At 47.9% G+C, this 17,086-nt stretch overlaps 1 protein-coding gene across 1 annotated transcript in view; it reads left to right on the top strand.

Moving 5' to 3' along the window:
• srcin1a (SRC kinase signaling inhibitor 1a) overlaps nucleotides 1–17,086 on the top strand; it is a 59,408-nt gene that overhangs the window by 37,129 nt on the left and 5,193 nt on the right. Inside the window, 17 exon segments of the mRNA XM_088317749.1 lie at nucleotides 2,524–2,719; nucleotides 3,152–3,163; nucleotides 3,629–3,924; nucleotides 4,827–5,635; nucleotides 5,748–5,849; nucleotides 6,242–6,369; nucleotides 7,541–7,561; nucleotides 8,068–8,228; nucleotides 8,942–9,117; nucleotides 10,433–10,563; nucleotides 10,694–10,841; nucleotides 11,214–11,517; nucleotides 11,593–11,851; nucleotides 12,463–12,602; nucleotides 12,816–12,956; nucleotides 13,245–13,919; nucleotides 15,431–15,559. Coding sequence (XP_088173875.1) covers nucleotides 2,524–2,719; nucleotides 3,152–3,163; nucleotides 3,629–3,924; nucleotides 4,827–5,635; nucleotides 5,748–5,849; nucleotides 6,242–6,369; nucleotides 7,541–7,561; nucleotides 8,068–8,228; nucleotides 8,942–9,117; nucleotides 10,433–10,563; nucleotides 10,694–10,841; nucleotides 11,214–11,517; nucleotides 11,593–11,851; nucleotides 12,463–12,602; nucleotides 12,816–12,956; nucleotides 13,245–13,919; nucleotides 15,431–15,559 — 3,828 coding nt within the window.

The raw sequence follows: 17,086 nt of genomic DNA on the forward strand, positions 1-17,086 counted from the left end.
GACGGACCTTAACTGCAGTCCTCTTAAAAAGTATGAGATGAGATGTTATTTGATTGACGGAGAAAAGATCATAAAAGTCCGACTTTATGTCTGGCTCGCCGTTGTCTTCAGGGCACCATTTTCCTTTCTGTTTATTCCCCGGCTAAGCAATTTGCTTCATGCAATGATGGCTGCCGCTATTAGAAAGCCCCGGTTGTCTTGTAAGGGGAAAAGGAAGGAAGAGGGGGGGGGGGCGCTCGGGGGAGGATTGTGTGTCCGGGCAGAAGATTGGCCTGAGAGTAATCACGAAGGTGGCTGAATGGCAAGCGAGGACAACTCGCTCAATTTATGTGCAGAGAAGAAAGCAAATGTATGCCACTGCACTCCCGAGAGATGACAAATGAGCTACAAAGACGAGCGTATTCCTGGAAGTGTAAACTTTGTAGAAGTGAGAGGGAATAAAATTTTTTTTAAAAAACCCGCAGAATAGGCGCTGAGGAATTGTGATTATCAGACATCAGGACCTGCCGATCGAGAAACGTTTGACGGATATTCTCGCATCCTGGAGAATGTCACGTGACTTTGTGGTGGTCGGTTGCAGCCGCTATGCAAGTCAAAGCGTTTGATACGATTTCCTCAGGCAAACCCAAAATAATTGAAAGGTTCAATCTCAAACTCACTTTCACACCTACGGACTTTCTTGAGTCATCAGTGAACCTAACAGGATGAAAAGCCCACGCAAACAATCTGCTTTTTTACGTGCCGTTCGCCATTTTCTCTGATGATACGTTGCATGTTCTGTCCAAACCGCCTCATTTGGCCAAAGTGCACGCCGAGATTCACTGCCTGATCTTTATCTTCGGCTCAAAAGCTGTGCTGATCTGAAATACATTCATTGCGATTTTTTTTTTTTTTTTAACGTTCTTAAATGTGATGCAATTATAAACTGTAAGTTAGCTAGCTAGCTAGCTGGTGCGAAGGGGAAAAAAAAGAATTCATTTTAGTTGCAGTTTCATTATTTTACTGTGACAGTCAGCTTGCAGTGAGGCTAAGCACAAAAATGCTCTAAAATGGGTTTGCTAGCAGCTAATTATGATGAATGAAACTGAAAGTGCTTTGAAATCATCCAAAAAATTACGTTTTTGACAAACCTTTTTTTAACTGGCCGTTTATCCAGTTCTCACTTGCAGCATATCAGCACAGCCGAAGTTTACACGGGCATAATATACAAATATTGTCATGCAGATTTTGTGTAATTATGTGTAATGGAGTACTGTCGAAAATGTGTCCATTGCTTTAAAAAAAAAAAAATCGGGAAGCGGGAAGGTGGACAACGAATGATTCATTATTGATGCTGTGAAATAGCGACAGAAAAATGTCATGTTTTGTTGTCTTCTTGGTAACTTTGAAGCAGTCTAAATATTTCCTTTCCCCTCTTTCAAGATAGAACACAATAAGAATACAAAACACTTGGACATCTTTAAGACCCTGTGAGTTGTTGCGCTTTGATTTTCTACGGCAATAAAAAAAAAACACAGTCAGATAAACAATTCTAATACCCAGGCTCTTGCAAGGACTGTAAACTTTTCTGCTTTGCGTGCTAAATGACCGCAGCCCACACCCGACAAGGCCTGAGACAAACAAGCCAGCAAAGCAAGAAAGTGCAGCGTCTCGTATTGCGCCACACGTATGTTGCTTCACACGCTTGCATACTGTCTGCTGAACACTATCGCACGACTGTATCATGGGGGGGGGGGTGACTAAATTATGCATGTTCACTGACAGAAGGCCGGCACCTATAAATATAGATAGAGGGGAGTATCAAGTGAGAAGTGGCTTTAGGGCAAAAAATAATGAATAATGGAGCTGACTAAACATTGCGGATGCGTCCAATAATGCTATTTAAAGCTATTTTCGTTTTGCTTGAAATAAGTAAGAAAAGCCCCTTTAAAATGCACGCAATGCGGAAATTCCTTTTTTTTTTTCAACATTTTTTTAAATAAACTATAGAATCTGTTTAGCTGTATACATTTATTTTATTTTATTATTTTATTTGATTTGATTTTATCTTTAATTTATTTGGAATAACGATAGGACGTGGCACTCTCCGTATAAGAATTTGATCAGGACCCAGCTGTCCAGTGTCAAAAAGGAAGCGTACATCATATTGGTCCTCCCTCCAAACAAGCAGCAGAGAGCATTGTGGGAGCTCATTACAACAACCTCTGTGCCAGAGAATCAGCCAGCCGGTCTGCTGAGCTTGGGCCCAGCTGCCCTGAATCCACAGTGTGCCAGCTCCAAATTTGCATGAGCTTTGCAAAAAAAAAAAAGGTTGTCGTTTAAAGTTTGCGGCAGCTCAGGAGATCCAAAGTTTGGATTAGTGCGCCAGGGAACGTGTGCAAAAGTCCGAGAAACATGACGCAGCTTAAGCAACGCTGTGGGACAACCTTCGACTGCGTTTTGTTTGTCACTCATGTTCTCCATGCGGCGTCATCCTCCACCAGCTTGTCCTCACCATGTCGTCATGTCGTCTCCCCGCAATAGAGTCGCAGCCCTCGCCATTCCCAGTCCACCCAGTCGGGGCTCGCCGACCAGGCCACCAAGCTGTCCTTCGCCTCCGCTGAGTCCCTGGAGACCATGTCCGAGGCCGACGTGCCCATCGGCTTCAACAGGATGAACCGCTTCCGCCAGAGCCTGCCCCTGTCGCGTTCCGCCAGCCAGAATAAGCTACGGTCTCCAGGTCAGCATGTAGCACAGACACACACACACTCACACACACACGAACACGCGCTACATCCTTTCCTGGTACATGCATTGGCATTGGAGTTTTAAGTCCAGTGCTTAATTTGGAAATAGCTTGGAAAATGTATCCGTGAACTTTTTCTTTTTTTCTTTTTTTCCCCACTTTTGTTCTGTTAGGTGAGTAGTTAGTTAATCTATTGTGTTGTGTCATTATTTTAATTGATTTACCCGTAGTATTTTTATGTTATTTCAATCATTCTGAGTATTTTAGTCTTTTCACAATCCATTGGAAATGGTTTCTATCCGGCTTGTTGTCATTTTGCATGTGCACATTTTGGGTTTTCCGGCACCACAACATGTCTGACTTTTAACAACTGGTTCTTTCTTTGCTTTGTGTGTTCTTTGTGTGTTTGGACCGCGCTCTACCAAGATGAATATGCAGGTTAGTCAGGCGTCAAGACACATATCAGAAATATCAGCTCAAATCGAGATGTTGCAGTATGTCCGAGTGTCCATATTGGAAGTAATATGCGAGAATCAATCAGATGAAGTTACATATGAAGACTTCTTTTTCCAGAAAGAGATAAAACCACATTTCAGATGGAGCCAGTGAATTGTTTTAACAGGATAGAATTAAAAAATCTGGGTATAATTAAAAAAGAAAATCCTCATAATGATCCAAATAGATTTTGTGTTTTGGAAAAAAAAATCATGTGCATTAATTTCATTAAAAAAAAAATAGCAATCAGTACAGAAGGCTCAAAAAAAGCACTAGAACAAAAACAACAAAAAAATAGTGACAAAAGACTTTAAAAATACCCACAGGTGTGTGTGTGTGTGGTTTATCATTAGAGAGGTGATCAATTGGATTTACTGTTTCTATTTTCTTCTCTTTTTTTTTTTCTAGGCGTGCTCTTCCTGCAGTACGGCGACGAGACGCGGCGCGTGCACATCACCCACGAGCTGAGCAGCCTGGACACGCTGCACGCCCTCATCGTGCACATGTTCCCGCAGAAGCTGACGGCGGGCATGCTCAAGTCGCCCAACACGGCCGTGCTGATCAAGGACGAGGCGCGCAACGTCTTCTACGAGCTGGAAGACGTGCGCGACATCCAGGACCGCAGCGTCATCAAGATCTATCGCAAGGAGCCCGTCTACGCCTCCTACCCGGCCGCCGCCCACCTGGCCAACGGCGACCTGCGGGTGAGCGAGGGCCACAAGGTCGAGAGAGTCATGAATGAAAACTTTTTTTTTTGCCGTATCATACAAACGAATGTCGGATTATATAAAGCATTATTTTACAATATAATGGAAAATGTGCAGTGGGTCACTTTGACCTTTGACCTTTTTGGGTTGGAAAGAAACATAACCGGAGTGTTTTCTGCTCTCACGTTAGAATACACTCTCCCTCTCTCAGCGTTTACATTGCGTAATTTAGTCGTTTTCGGAAAAACATTTGCAGCCTTTAAAGCAGAACTAATGAGCATTTTTAGCGAGTTGTTGTATTTGTTGTTTCTCCGGTGATTTCAGGAGCTATTCCTCCTGGAAATGTTTACTTTCTTGAGTCGACCATCTGTTGACGACCGTCGCCGAGTTAAAACCAGCATTTTTTTTTTTTCAACATTTCCGCGTCAGCGATGATCAAGAAAAGCCAGAGGGAGACCGATTTTTTTTTTTTTTTTTAATCATTTAACACAAACCCTGCTCAGCCATTTTTTACCATTAACAATCCATATGGTGACAATGACAAATGGCTAAGCAGACGTGTCGGTGTACCTAATATTGTGGTTTGTCACCAAACAATAAATTGTGTCCCTCTCTCTCTCTAGATAGAGATATCGATATATAGATATTATTTCTGTGTATATGTCTATACATTTATGTATTGGGCATAGTTTGGAGCCGTAGCAGCCGGTAAACTGTGTTGCTGGAAAGTCGCAATGATTTGAGCATTGAATGCAATAAGAACTGATTGTTTGTCTTTTGGTGGCCATAAACTTTATGATGCTCCACAAAAATGGATAGAAAGCGTCTTTAACGTTGCCGTTTACCGCTGTCAGTTTGTCGCATCTCCACGGTAACCGTGGTCCTCGTCTCGATTTCAGAGGGAGATGGTGTACTCGTCCCGTGACTCCTCCCCGACTCGCCGCCTCAACACGCTCCCCTCGTCGTCGGGCTCCTCGGGCTCGCCGTCCCGCTCGCGCCTCTCTTACAGCAGCGGGCGCCAGGCCTCCTACGCCGTGCCCCACGAGCAGGGCCGCCACCCTCACCACGTCGCCGTGGCCGCCGCCCACGCGGCCAACGCGGGCCTCTCGCCCTCACCCAGCGCCATCCTGGAGCGGCGAGACGTCAAGCCGGACGAGGAGGTCTCGGCGAAGAACTTGGCTCTGATGAAGAACGAGTCGCTGTACGCGGACCCTTACAGCTTGATGCACGAGGGCCGCCTCAGCATCGCCTCCACGCAGTCGCTAGCGGCCATCGGCGATCCCTTCAGTTTCCCCGCGTCCTCGGGCTTGTACCGCCGCGGCTCCGTACGCTCGCTCAGCACGTACTCCGCCGCCGCCCTGCAGGGGGAGCTGGATGATTCTCTCTACAAGCCCGGGGGCTCACTGTACTCTGACACGTACTCGGCCACACTGGGCATGGGCTTCCGCATGCCGCCGTCGTCCCCGCAGAAGATCCCCGACATGCACTTACGGGACAGAGACTCGTACTCCAGCGCGCCCAACCGGGCTTCGCCGGTCAGGCAGAATTTTCGGAAGGACTCGGCATCCTCCGTGTTTATGGACAGTCCCAAATCCAGACCCAGTTCTGGCTCTGAGGCTCTCTGCCTCACCGCCGGACCCGGGGAGGGGGGCAGGGCCACGCCGGGTTTCGGGTCACCGCTGTCCGGTCCGGATGCCGATGCGAGCAGGTCAGTCGGAGCGCGGGAGGTGGCTTTCGAGGCCTTGAAATGTACTCCGAATAACGATGAGTATTCTGATGTTGAAGTTGACTCGCGATCGGACGCTTGCGTTCTCCGACAGGGATCATCGTCTCGAGCGAATGGAGGCCATGGAGAAGCAGATTGCCAGTCTGACCGGCTTGGTCCAGAGCGTCCTGACCAGAGCGCCAGACAGTGACAGCACGTAAGATGTTCGAGCCCGCCTCGGCCCCTTCATCTTTAAAGTTCGACGCCACGTTGGCATGCGGCAATAAAAATGGCGCCACTGCCAACTAGTGGAGTGGATGTGCAATTACACTTGATTGTAGTACGGCGGGGGGGGGGAAGCATCTTCCCCAGGGTCATGAGCGAAATGTAGTGGAGTAAAAGTGAAAGAACGAAAATGTAAATATGCAGAAAATGAGAAAGTACGAGCAAGTAACAATTTCAAAGACTACACAAGGACGCCGTTTTTCGAGTCCCGGACGTGTCAACATTTCGCTTTCCGGACACAATGCAGGCGTGGCAACGCCTCGTTGTTTCTGCTTTTCGAGTTAGCACTGTAATGTGCTTGCCCTGTGGCCGTTGATCCCTCAGATGCGGCTTGCTGCGCCTCTGCATGATGGCGGGCTGCCCCCCGGACCAGGGAGCTGACTTCTTACGGACATTACCTTTCTCTTCCAGCGACAAGACCGACACCAACAGCGACGGCTCCGCCACTGGAAGTGAGTATGAGACACTCGGACGCCGACAACAAGTTTGGTTGTAGACCTTGTCGTTTGTTCACACGTATTTCTACGTGAAATTCAAAACTCTTGAGTGGCTCAAGGTGAAAAATAAAACCTTTGCCTTGTCGTCACATTTACTTCCAGGAGGAAACTCTGGTTGCGCTACTCGTAAAAAAAAAAACTTTTGATCTCATTTGACCAATGCAGAGTGATTGAAAAAACTGAATCAGAGGAGTTTTCTTCCTCAGACTCGATTTCGTTCAATCGGCTCCCTAACTTGAAAGAGCGGACTCGATAAGCACTGCGGAGTCAGATTGATGATTCGGTCGAATCGGTTCACTGACGTGAATTAGCGGAGTTAGAAACCGTAATCTCGGATTACTGGGGGGGATCGGTTCACTAGTTTGTGTCTCGGACTCGCAGGAAATACTTGATTCAGTTCAACGGGCTCACCCAAAACATTCGTGTTGTTCGATTCAGTTGGTTCGCTGACTCGACTAAGTAGACTTACCGCCAATGCAGACACACTTCATCGAGTCCGATCGAATCCGTTGACTGTCTTGAGCTCAACCGAAGCTCCAGCGACGCAGACGTGGATGATGCGTGGAATCAGCTGTCAGCTGACTCACCTGATTCAGACTCAGATCATTCTCAACAACTGCTTATTTAAGTGAGTGCACTCTGCAAAATCACTGCCGATTCAGACGTGGATACTTCGGTTGAACTGATTTGCTGACGCAAACCGGCGTTCTTAATGAGAAAATTCACACTCGGGTGATTCCATGAAATAACTCGCTGGAAAAACTTCCGACTTAGATGAATCTGTTGAATCAATTCAGTGGCTCAAGTTAGGGGGCGTGCTAAAAGAATTTGGGAGAAGACGACCCTTCTTCCGCATCTGGCAGAAAATGGCTCCACAGCTGTGGCTCGATCTTTCCGCCAGCCAACTTAGAATTTCCAGTCTTCTGGTACTTACGGTTGGGATCATTTTGTCATTTGAAAGGGTCAGGTCAGGTTTCACTCCGAACTTTTCCATAACTATATTTCAGCTGACAGTTTTCTCAAGCCGATCTGCTCACAACGCTTCTAATTTGCGAACGCAGAACGATTGTATTTGCAAAATTCCCTCTTCCTATGATCTGAGTAACCGGATCTTTCTACATTCCAGCAGGACGGCTAAAGAAGAAAGGTAGTTGCCATTTCATTTCTCCTTTTGACCTCTCACCTCCTGTTTTGGTGCGGACCCCCTCCCTCGTCAGCCCCCCCCCCTCCTTTCTTTCTGTCTCTAAACATTTGCTTGGTACTTGGGCGGCTTTCCCAGTCTTGTTTGGTCGTCGATGGGACACTGTCAGGAGACTTTTGTGTGTGTGTGCGTTTTGGGAGCTAGCCTCACTCCCTCAGCGGTGTGTTTAAGATAAGCGCATGGTTATCCCCCTTGTGTGTCACAACCGGGCCAACTAATTGCACCTCCGAATGGGTTTACTAATAGCATGAGCTCACGTTTCTCCAGTGAGCCATTAGAGGTTTGCTGCTCTGCTCATACACACGCCGTGCGTATGTCTCGATTTGTTTTGTGCGTACTTACTGTAACGCGCCCCGCGGGGCGACCGGCGCTCGCTGAATTAATCGGCTTGCATTGACCCCGACCTCACCGTGAACCCCCCTCCCCCTCCCGTGTCCCGTTGTGATCGGCAGCTCACACGCCGTCGGCCCCGCTGGCCCTGATGCCGCCGCCGCCGTCCAACTCGACGCCGCTGAACAACGTCAGCCGCCTTCAGATGCAGCTGCACCTGCACGGGCTGCAGCAGAACGCCAACGATCTGCGCAAGCAACTCGGGCAGTTGCGCAAGACGCAGGTACAGTCCGTTATTCAGAAGACGGCTCTCGCGATTTGTACAGCGCTGTCGTTGGCGTACTTGGTAGCGATCGAGCACCGCTGCAAAGTACCGTAATTGCTGAAAATGTTTCCAATTCCCTTTATTGATCGTTTCGGCCACCATCTTGCGATGAGGACAACCCAGGCTAAAGTCCGACATCTAAAAGCAGCGTCGGGGCGTTTCCTCTCCATCTGCCGTGTCACTCGCATTGAAGGCACGCAGCTTGCGTTTGACATGTGGCTCCTGAATTATTCAACCGAGGCGAGATGCCTTCTTCTCCGGCGTGCGCATTTGTCAATAATATAAGAGTGAATATTTGCTCAAATGTGTCAATGTCATCCTTCGTTTGCAAGCATCCCCATGGTGGCTTTGTAGGCGAGAGCACATGTGGTCACCCGCAATGCGAGTGCTGTTGTTTTACTTCCTGGAACGTGAGACTCATCCATAACGCATCCTCCTCCCTTACCGGGTGCTTTCATCTCCGCGCCGGCTCTCGACCATTTTCCATTCAGAACGCCGAGGAGGAGTTTCACGCTCTGTCAATCTGCCACAAAAAAAAAGAACCTTAGAAGTGTGATTTTTAGTCAAAATACACCCAGACTTTGCAGCGTGTATAAGGGCAAAAAACATTTTTCAAACTTTGGCTGTGAATGTCATTTATGACGCCTAATTCTCGGCCCATTATCCGGCAGCTGGAGAACCAGGACTCGGTGCGCACGTTGCTCAAGCGCACCGAGGCCGAGCTGAACGTGCGAGTGGCCGACGCCCTCCGCAAGCAAGAGGACCCCCTGCAGAGGCAGCGCCTCCTGGTGGAGGAGGAGAGGCTCAAGTACCTCAACGAGGAGGAGCTCATCATCCAGCAGCTTCAGTCAGTACCGACACACACGCAGACACGAGAAGAAAAAGCTTTACGACAAAGTGCAAATTCAAGTGAGTGAGTCACGTGGTGGCGTCGGATAAAGCCGGAAGCGTAATTAAGCCCGACTTAGCGTTCCCAGATTCTTATTAAGATGTGAGGTGTGAGCAACTAATTGAAGCTCCTGCACAAGCAGAGTTGAGAGCCACCTTGAGATGGCCACATCAGATATGCGTCGCAGTGTTCTCTGAGGTAACCAGACCCAAATTTAGCACAAGGCCACAAGCAAGGGGGATCAGAACATAAAAATGGTCAGCTATTATCGTTAGAAAAATGCCTGAAGAGGTTTCGCAGGAAACAACCAAATGTTGGCTGACATTGTGAAAATCTGAAAGAAGAACAAATGGCGATTTTTTTTGTTTTTTGGGGTAAGATTACCGAAAGTCATATCCTCTTTAATCCCGCATTTTATGCCCACAGAAAATGATGGCTGTAAATTCATTCTATAATGAACATCGTTGGCCATCATGTTTTTTATGAATTAGTTTCGAACAAACAAGATATGTTACCTTTAAAAAGGTAACATAAATCCCGTGATGATGGGGGATTACTATGATGAATATTTTTTTTTTTGCCTTTTTGTTTTTGATGGTGTGTGGGTGCTCCCTTGTTTTCCCACACTTTGGGCTTTTCTTCCGCTTAGCCACAATCCCTAGCTCCGCCCTCAATTGTCATTGTCGTGAAATCCATGCTCGTCATTGGCTGACCGAGATATGCGGCAGGGTTAGCAGGGGGGCACCTCCTCAACCCCAAAGATAACAATTTTTTTGTTTTCATTTCCTACATTTTTAAACTAAATAGATATATTTTCCTTCCTTTATTCGTGAATGATCAATTTTGGAATCATTTGACAAAATACTGAAGTGGTTATTTATGAGGTGAAATTTGTAATGAAAGTCTGGTTTCAGCAAGACACTAATTGGTTGTAGAAAGTGTGCTATAATTGGTGATTGTTGGACTAATTTGTTGCAGACTTGTCATTTACACACGTCTCCTTTAACAAATCCAAATATAAACTCATATTGAGTTGAGCAAAGTTGAAACGCTTCTGAATGATGCCGTGTTTAAATTTGTATTTGCCCTTGTGTTCCCGGCGAGCCACAAAAGTACTTTTCCAAACTTATTCATTCCCGCCCACGCCGCTCCGGTTCAACTTGCCGCAAAAACCTCTGCAGAAACTGCCGGCTGATGGAGCGAGTTAATTGAAAAGAGCAGCGGAGCGCTCGGTGGCTGGCGTTCATCCTTCTGCGCGTTTCCTCCCCCTCAGTGACCTGGAGAAATCGGTGGAGGACATCCAGAAGGAGTCGTCCGTCAACCACAAGCTGGTGAGCGTGCAGGAGCTGGAGGAGAAGACGGCCGTCCTTCGAAAGTTGGGCGAGACGCTCACCGAGCTCAAGAGTGAGTCAGACTCTTTCGGCGCCCGCTCGCCTTTTCAATCTCCCACTTGCCGTCTGTCAAACGTTGACTCGCTCTCATCGACTTCTGCGCCAAACACCGAAGTGAGCTGAAGTCTCCCCTTGCACCGCAGATCAGTTCCCCAGCCTTCAGAGCAAGATGCGAGTGGTGCTGCGGGTGGAAGTGGAGGCCGTCAAGTTCTTGAAGGAGGAGCCGCACAGGCTGGACGCTTTGCTGAAACGCTGCAAGACCATCACGGACACCCTCAACGCCATGCGCAAGTATGCAACATGGAGGCAAGACAAAAGGAATCTTGGCTCTCGGAACGTTCGCACTCCTGAAGAGAAAGGGTAGCCCGTAAATAAATGCCTCACCCGGAAGAAAATCTTCCTTTTTTTTTCCCCCCATGGGAAAAAGAGGTGGAGCCACCTGGTGGTCATAATTTAATCTGCATGTCTCACTTTAGTTGACTTCTTCACAACACGCGAACGCAAACTACTGGAGAAATAAAACACATTCAACATATTCTGAAGTATATTGCAATAAATTAACATGATCTGTTTGAAAAACAAAATCAGCAAATGATTTTGAAATGAAGGCCCCACTTTTCCCTCCATTCTGCTAAAATGGATGCGTTTGACTCGCCCTCCAAGGCAAGCCAACGAGGGCACGTGGAAGAAACACGACGACTTCACGTCGTCCAGGCACAACGAGGAGCTGAGAAAGTTTGCGGATTTCGATCTCCCCACCGGCCCGCCGCTCGCCATGAACGACCTCGGGGGAGGCAACAGCCTGTCCAACTGGAGCCCGCACGCAAGCCTCGCCCGCCGCCATCACGGGAACCCGGCGGGACAGCACAAGGACAATCACCCGCCCGTCCCTCACAAGGGCAAAGCTCTGGAGGAGCTGGAACGCCGCAGCGCTGCTGATAAGGCGTTGTCCGTCGAGGTTCGCCTGGTGCGTATCATTTGGACTCCCCCCCCCCACCCGTTCCCATCCTCTTATCATCCACATCATCTGTCGTCTTTGCAGGCGGCCGAGCGCGATTGGGAGGAGAAGCGGGCCAGCTTGACGCAGTACAGCGCTCAGGACATCAACCGGCTGCTGGAGGAGACGCAGGCCGAGCTCATGAAGGCCATCCCGGACCTGGATTTTGCCGCCAAGCAGATCAAGCCCTCCGCCAACGCCATGTGCTCGCAGGCGCCTCCGAGCGGGACGGCCACCCCCGAGCAGCGCACCGTCAACGGCAAGCCCCTGCAGAAGAAGGAAGGCGGGTCAAGGCTGGCATCTGGTGAGGAGTGGAGCAAAAATTCTGGCAGCGTCTTACGCGTGAGATCAAAGGAAAAAAAAATGCATTGCGAATAAAACCACGTGTTAACCAATTTCTCGTTGAATAATTTAATCATATTAAATGCAAGCTTTGAAGTTGCAGGTACGCGAGCCACCGCGGCGAATTAGATCAGCGAGGTACGCGCATGCTGATTTTTAACATCACCTCTTTTTAAAATGTGACAGAGCACACACACGACAAGGGAAAAAAAATCGCTTTCATATTCTCTTACAGTCTATGGAATCCTACCGCGGACCAAGACATCGCACCACACACAAACTCGTGCCAAGCTCTCCCAAACTAGATGACTGTTGTAGTACTAAAACTGACCTGTGGGAGGCAGCATTGTGCCACAGACTATCCAGACTGGCGAAAAATACAAAAAATGAGTTGACAGATTATCTGATAACTCCATTGCGTTGGAAAACGGATTATTGTGGTGGATGACTTGTGAGACGGCACAAAAATAGCTGCGGGCAGTCTCTGAGACATCCGACCCAAAATATGTTTGAATTTGTTCTGATTATTTTTAGTGAGCAAAACTGATTTTCATGTAATTTGGCGATCCGCAGATGAGCTGACGGTGCCTCGCTACCGCACAGAGAAACCCTCCAAGTCCCCCCCGCCCCCGCCACCCAGACGCAGTTTCCCGTCTTCTCCGGGCTTGATCACCCGCAGCGGGGAGCAACTCATTCCCGGGAAGAGCGTCAAGGTAATCGGCGTCCGCTCAGAATTCACCGAAAAGTTCCATTTCGATGGACGGTACGGTTGCAATGTTCTACAAGTAAAAAGCAATTTTGAAAAGTTGAAGTGGGTCACAATCACAATATTAAAGGCGAGAAAAATATCCTCAATTAGATTTTTCTTCCAACTCGATCCGCCCGAGTTAAAATTCACAAAAGTGCTTTTCCCATCCTGCTTTCAGAAGTCCGACTCTGAGGATTCGGAGAGCCAGAAGCCTCACGTGAAACTGAGGAGGACGGTGTCGGAAAATCCTCGTCCGGCGTCCACGCCGCCGACGCTGTCCGGAGACGCGGAGCAAGAGAAAAGTTCTGCCCCGTCGGAGGTAAGTTGTTCCGTTTCCGTCGCGATGCGACCCTGCAAGCTCACAAGCCTCGCATGTTCTCGGGCAGATGCGCTCGCCATCTGTCCGGCCGGCGGGGTCCGCGTATGTGACAGAGATGACGCCGTTGGTTCACATCGTGGAGGGTCGCAAAGCCTCATTTTTAATCGACCTGCTTGAGAGCTTCTTGAATATTCGCTCGGCATTCCTTCATGTCTGGAGCGCAGTTAGTTGCTCTGCCATTTTTGTCTTTCACTCCCAAATGAATCCGAGTGCTTTCCTGATTTATAGGGCAGACCTTTGCGTTACGTTCCGCACATCACGTTGACCGAGTGTCCCGTCCGAGATGCGCCACGTTGTTCCGTGACGCCGAGCGCGTCACCTCCTCAGCGCGACGACGTCAAACAGGAAGTGACTTTGCTCCTGACCGAGCTGGAGGTGAGGGCGCTGTCGCCCTTGGAGGTCCGGGAGCTGAGCGGCGCCATGGGAGTCATTTTGCAAACGCGCACCGTCTCGCCGCGTACGGCGGCGCTCCCGGAGGCGCACTTGAGTGAGCGGCCTCAGCTTTTGCTTTTCAAGGAGGAGGCCACGCTCAAGGAGGCCTACGTGCTCCTGCTTTCTATTTTGGAGACGTCACCGCCGCAGCCCAAGCCCAGAAAAACGGGCCAGCGGGGCGCCCTGGTGACGGCTCTGAGGAGAGGGATAGAGACAGGGGACGCGGTTTTAAAACTCCAAGTTATCAACGAAACTAAAACTCCCGATGGAAATGCCATTTCGACATCACACCCGGCTTCCATCCAGTCCAGACCAGGAGGAAATGTCCGCCAGAGCGCCTACAAGAAGCTGGACAGCTTGGAGGAGACCATTCGAGAGTTGGAGAACACGTTGCAGGAGATCAGCGGAGGCTCCCGCGCCGACGCGAGCGAGAAGCCGCCGGTCCCGCCCAAGCCGCCGACGTCGAGACAGGTTCATTCCTCACGCCTCCTCGCCCGACATTTTCTTTTCCTCATTTCCTCTGTGAGGGTTTGCGGGGACTTCTCACGCCTCTGATGTCTGCTCCCCGATTGGCTCAGCAAAGGAAAGGGGCGGGACAGACACCAGACCGGTCTTGCGCTGTGATTGGCTGTTGGCTATCTGTCCGTCGTCACCCCTCTCATGCTTTAAGCTGACAATAAAAAAAAAAAACTTCTTATTTTTTATTGTCTTTTCTTTGCTTCCACACCAAAATAATTTTCATCTTTGTTGTGCTGTGAAAATGATGACACTGTTTCAGTGTGATACTAAAATGATGGAAGCCTATTTCTGCCGCAGAATTATTTTTAAAAAGTGAAGCCACGTCCCATAAATGTTTTCTAATTTCCAATAGTCGCCATAGGCACTGCAGTAGTTATGTCCAAATAAAAGCAATCTCAACGCACATCAACGTCATGCCTTGGCATCATGATGACACCTGATGGCGCAAAGACAATATTGCAGTTGCCTTAATCAGAGCACAAAAACAGCGAATAGGTGGGTTTTTTTCATCCCAATTTTCTTTTCATGTACTGACTCAAATGTTACCTCACTTTTTGTCAAATTTTGAAATACCGATACAATATATTTTCAATATGTATCAAATTTTCTTTTAATCAAATTATGAAAGAATGGAGATATTTCCGATTCCTTCTGATGGGGTTATTGAATGTGTTTTTCGGGACAGTGCACAAACATTTTCACAAAATCCAAATTCATTTTTGGACTGAAACGGGCTTCCATACCTTTTAAATAACAGTTCCTGTCGCATCCCAACAATCCCGCACATATTGTGCATCTCAGCAAGCGCCACTGCCTGCGTCATATTTAACTGGCCAATGAGCTACAATACGTTCGTTAATTAATAGCGCTGTAATATTTGAATACAGAACAGCAAACGAGTGGCCCTTGAAAAATCAGCAACTTCCTCGTGCACGATAGCAGCCTTCCCGGTTGCTGTCAGTGCAGGCGCCCACTCATTGCAGGACTGTCACGAATGCGATTCGGGATCGAATTTCCCACGGGCACGGCGGAGGATTTCAAAGTCCTCTCGCGTTGTTTCATCACGGCCACACTTGTGGTTGCATCACTCGCTGCACCGTTGCGCCGACGCACTCTCCAAACGCTTCTTCGTGATTGTGTTGGAAGGCAAAAGTGATGCGGCGTGGCAGCTTGTGAAGTTCATCTCGTATTAACGCCGACACGATGCCGACGTTCGTACGGCGCCTCCTTCTCGTCTTTGCAGCGGCGGCAAAAGTCCTGCCAGTCTGCATTTAAGTAGAATTAAAGATAAAGTACAAGTGCGGTTTCAGTTCCTTTAAGTAGGAAAGAAGAAGACGCTCTAATTTTTGACCGCCTTTTTTTTTTTTTTTGCATATAATAGCTTGTCAACCAAACAAAAGAAGCTTTTCTGGTCAATTTCCTTTTATGTGCGTCATCACTCATCGATGATTCTTTTTTTCCAGGGAGGGAACGGCGCCCTGTGCAAGGTCCCGCCCACTCCGGCCTCCAAACTGAAGCAGCTGCAGCAGCAGAACAGCACAGAAAAGTACAAAGGCGGCAAGAGGGAAGACTTCCTGAAGAGCCAGCATCAGGTACGCCCGACGCATCGCCAAAGTGTGTGAATGTCGTGGTGACTTCACCTGCATGTTACTTCTCCTCCGTGTCGTAGTCGTCGTTCGTGCTGTCGTCAGGAACGTGCCTTCAGTTGGGAGGGGACAGAGAAACCTTTTGATGTTTGATGTGTTAAAAAAAAAACATTTGAACTGGAAGACGGCCATTTTGGTTTGAAGCGGCCATTTTAGGCCACGTCCGAGGCTCGAACGCCCATTTGCCTAAATGAGCTCAAATTGAAGTTAGGCCTCCTTGACAAATGTTTGCCGCTAAATTTCCGAGCTCTTTTTTTTCTACGTTGTGTATTGTTGGAAAATGGCATCAACATTTTATTGGAATTTTGAGAATTCACCATGAAAAAGTGGATGACTAGGCTGCCTTGGATTCTTTGTTTATTTTTTATCCCTCCTACCTTTTCCGGGGCCTCAACATACCTAAAAGCAATTTTTTTTCTTTCCAAGTGCGTGTATCCTGGTAAAAATGTGTTCTTGGTCTGTACTAATTCATCATGGTGGTCCATTGTCGACATCGACGAGATTCTGTGCTTTTACGACAAACATACAGTTGACAAAAGCCAATTTGGTTGTCACCAAGTGTGGAACTTTCATCTTGATAAGCCGTCAAATTCGCCGCCGCCGCCTTGTTTTGATGAGACGGCGCTCTGGTAATCAGCCTGTTTTTCCGCATCGTTGCCGCTCGACTTTTGCGATTCTAATCATTTACCAGGATGCAAATCACCTTTTTTCTTTTTTTTGGTTTGACGTCAAAGATGACAAGCATCCTCATGATAGAAACGAGTAGCATAATGACAACTGAGGCGATGCGAAGGAACCGAACATCAGTACTTTTTAAGAGTTCTTTTTTTTGTGTTTCATTCTTGAACCATTCAAAAATTTGTATTTACTCAACTTCAATTATGGATTACATCGATTTATCAAATAACACAAAGAAAACATAACAGACAATTGAATAAAAATTGCTAATATGCTAACGCCGGCTAGCAAATTGATGATGATGAAAACAATAATTTATCAAATATTTAGCCCGCTTAAAAAAATTGAAAGCTGCTCAAACCATAGTAAACACAGGTTAAAATCTATCGACTATTAAATTTTAATGAGCTCTAATCTTTATCTGACGTCACATGATTAACACCCTCGAGAGGCGTTTAGATTCACAATTAGCTTAAAGTGTCCGTACACTTTCTTTTCAGTGCGTCTTTTCAAATGGAGACAAAAAGAGAAATAGCAAGCTGGGAGTCGGCGTCATGCTGAAATAATGAGATTAATTTGGCTTTCATGAGACAAGTACGGGAATCCGCTCGGCTCGCGGCGAGGCTGGCGGGCGTAAATTGCGGCAGGCGGAAGCTCGGGACATAAAGGAGAGGAAATAGCGAGGATGAAGAGTGCGCTCACTCGTCTTCTCATCATCATCATCATCATCATCCCGGATAATCAGAGGATGAAGAGGTGCCACTGGGATTTCTACCAATCCCATCTCAATCTGAG

The sequence above is a fragment of the Idiotropiscis lumnitzeri genome, chromosome 15 (assembly GCF_059441095.1).
Source record: "Idiotropiscis lumnitzeri isolate Australia: NSW breed Sydney's pygmy pipehorse chromosome 15, RoL_Ilum_1.0, whole genome shotgun sequence".
Taxonomy (NCBI): Eukaryota; Metazoa; Chordata; class Actinopteri; order Syngnathiformes; family Syngnathidae; genus Idiotropiscis; species Idiotropiscis lumnitzeri.